This window comes from Octopus bimaculoides, chromosome 17 (assembly GCF_001194135.2).
Source record: "Octopus bimaculoides isolate UCB-OBI-ISO-001 chromosome 17, ASM119413v2, whole genome shotgun sequence".
NCBI classification, from domain to species: domain Eukaryota; kingdom Metazoa; phylum Mollusca; class Cephalopoda; order Octopoda; family Octopodidae; genus Octopus; species Octopus bimaculoides.
Genome location: NC_068997.1, coordinates 26,872,927 through 26,875,871, shown reverse-complemented (window position 1 = coordinate 26,875,871; position 2,945 = coordinate 26,872,927). Strand labels below are relative to the sequence as shown.

Genomic DNA, 2,945 nt, shown 5'->3' with positions numbered 1-2,945 from the left:
AAAATTATATAGCATGTGTTGTCCTCTCTTATTTCCATACACTTTTGATACTAACCTGCCTGTTCAAAACCCGTCTTGTTTTTTTTAAAGCATTTCATATTTAAATTGCCCAATCATAATTTTATGCAAGAACCTTTGATTAGTTTATTTTCCAAACACCAGCTTTGTAATGAAGTCGTTTCACTAAATCCCCTCCCCCCCCATTCTTGATTTTTTAAAATTAATTGAAACATACATGGTGTATTTCCTTGGAAATATGGTCCCAAAAAGGGTTAAATTTCATTTAATTTCCAAAATGCAACATTTTGGTGATAGTTTCTTATCGTTTGTTTGTTTTTTTTTCTTCTATTTCCAGGCAAAAGTTATTCTTAAGAATGCCAATATGTTACCTAACTTGCAAGACTCGCTGCAAGGTTTGTCTGAATTCTCAGAACTGGGTCTCAAATGTAAACAACATGTCCAAAATATCATAGAGTCTATTATAGAATAGCTTAAAAGGAGACAGGGGAGAGAAAAATAAAAGATGGAAAGAAAATTTGATGAATTTTTTTTGCAATGTAAATTAATTTAATTGTAGTTTCTGTTGATATCAAAACATCCATAATTTATGTACAAATTAGAAAAAATGTCACTATACAATATTATCTGCAAAATATATTTCTTTTTTCTTCTTTTCCCACATTGATCCTATAAGCTTTCTGCTCTCTGACATCACAAATACTGAAGATGTTAGACAAATGAGGAAAATAAAATCTGAAACAGAAGGAGAGAGAGAGAGAAAAGAAAAGCATTAAGAGGCATGTATTATACAGATAAGGGAAGAGAGAGAAGTGTAGCAGGGAAGGCAAAAGAGGGATTTTTTCAACAATGTAGTTGCTGTGTAACTATGAAGCTTACTTCCAAACCATGTGGTCTTGGGTTCAGTCCCATTTTATGCCACCTTTTATATAGCCCTGGGTTAACCAAAGCTTTGTGAGTGGATTTAGTAGATGGAGACTGAAAAAAGGCAGTCATGTATATGTGTATAACTTTGTCTAGCCCTTTAGGCCATGTTCAGACCAGACAGATCTGGCCCTTCACATGTACCCCTACAATATTATATATGCAATCACAATGTGCTGTGCGTGAGAACACCCGGCAAGCCAAGTAAGATCGTTGCCAGTGCGGGTGGCACATGAGATGCACCATTTTGAGCATGGCTCCCGTAGGATTTTCGAGCGAGATCGTTGCCAGTGCCCCTGGACTGGCTTGTGCGGGTGGCACATAAAAGACACCATTTCGAGCATGGCCGTTTTCGTGCGGGTGACACGTAAAAGCACCCACTACACTCTCTGAGTGGTTGGCGTTAGGAAGGGCATCCAGCTGTAGAAACTCTGCCAAATTAGATTGGAGCCTGGTGTTGCCATCCGGTTTCACCAGTCCTCAGTCAAATCGTCCAACCCATGTTAGCATGGAAAGCGGACGTTAAACGATGATGATGATAAGATAATGATAAATAAATACACATTACATTTGACAAAGTACTCCGAATACTAAAAGGCTAGATGCTATGAGATTGTATGACAAAGATGTTCATTTCTGACAAACAAGGATTTTCAATTAAGTTTTTTGTTAAAAAAGAAAAAGGCCGGCCACGGGGAAATATTACTTTGCTTGGAAACAGGTGTAGGTTAATGAGGAAGGGTGTCCAAGCATAGAAAATCTGCCTCAATGAAGTCTGCTTGACTCATGGGAAAGTGGATGCTAAATGATGATGATGATGAAGAGTGCTGAAACAGGTGTAGGGAGAAGAGATTGAGACTAAGATATTCTTAGTATGATACTTACCATTAATGTATAATGCTTCTGTCTGAAAGACAGCCTGAAGAGGTGGAAAGTAAATGACCAATAACTGACCGACAAGAGACCCACCCACAGCTATCAAAAACATACGATTGGTAAAAAGTCCAATTTGAAATATTGATTTGGTCTGGAAGAAGAAACAAAGATACTTTGTTAGTATTGACTTATAAAAACAATCAGTGCACTCTATCATGGTTGCATAACAAAAAACCACGTCCCTACAAGTTAATAAAATACTTTGTGAGGTGGGGGGGGGTACAAAGTCTTGTTGGAAAAGAAGACTAATTTCAGTAAAAAGGTTGTCAACTTACCTGTGAACGACAGCCAAGTGCATTGAACATGTCAAACAATACAAAACAGGTGAAAGTCATTGTTGTGTCCCTGGGAGTGATTTTATTGTCACTCAACTGAAAAGAGATAGCAACAGATGTTATGTTATTTCAGTAACTTAGGGTTTGCAGGAGGGGAAAAGAATCTGTGGGTAGGAGAGATGATTAGTAATCTTTACCATAAAAGCTTTACACTTTATCTCTCTTTTCACTAATGAAACTAATTTGGGGTCACCTAATCCACTTTGTTATGCTTGCATAGATCACAGTTTGAGGCAGATTTTCTCTAACCAAATGCCATTCCTATCACCAATCCTCACCTGTTTTCAATCAAGGTATTATTTCCCCATGGCTAGAAATGTTTTTGAATATTATGAGTGTCACTCTCATTACAAGCAGTGTCATTCATTTCCAAGTATCACATAATGTCAAAACAAGGACACACACACACGTCTATCAAATCCACTCACAAGGTTTTGGCCAGCCTGAGACTATAGTAGAAAACACTTGCCCAAGGTACCACTCGGTGGGACTGAACCTGGAATCATGTGGTTGTCTTATTTGTCATGAAGTTGGAAGTAAAATCTTAATGAAACCTCTTTTGCCAGTTCATATATTCTCAGAATGGTATGGAAAACAAATTTTCTACATACAAAACTGCCTTCCTCTCTTTTGTAGCACCATTCAGTTGAAGGGGATCTTATTCTTGCAGGCTGAATGGTAAACCTTACTAGTGCTGATGCCAAGAGGAAAAAAAAAAAGCATCCCATACAC

General features: G+C 37.7%; 1 protein-coding gene across 2 annotated transcripts in view; it reads right to left on the bottom strand.

Annotated features, from left to right (window-relative positions):
- Positions 1 to 535: 535 nt before the first annotated feature.
- Positions 536 to 2,945, bottom strand: part of LOC106878472 (calcium-transporting ATPase type 2C member 1) — a 51,891-nt gene continuing 49,481 nt past the window's right edge. For both annotated transcript variants that reach the window (XM_014927689.2, XM_052974100.1), the window contains 3 exons: positions 2,154 to 2,249; positions 1,828 to 1,969; positions 536 to 753 (listed from right to left, as the gene is read on the bottom strand). In XM_014927689.2, coding sequence (XP_014783175.1) covers positions 632 to 753; positions 1,828 to 1,969; positions 2,154 to 2,249 — 360 coding nt within the window. In that variant the 3' untranslated portion in view covers positions 536 to 631. The remainder of the gene's footprint in view (positions 754 to 1,827; positions 1,970 to 2,153; positions 2,250 to 2,945) is intronic.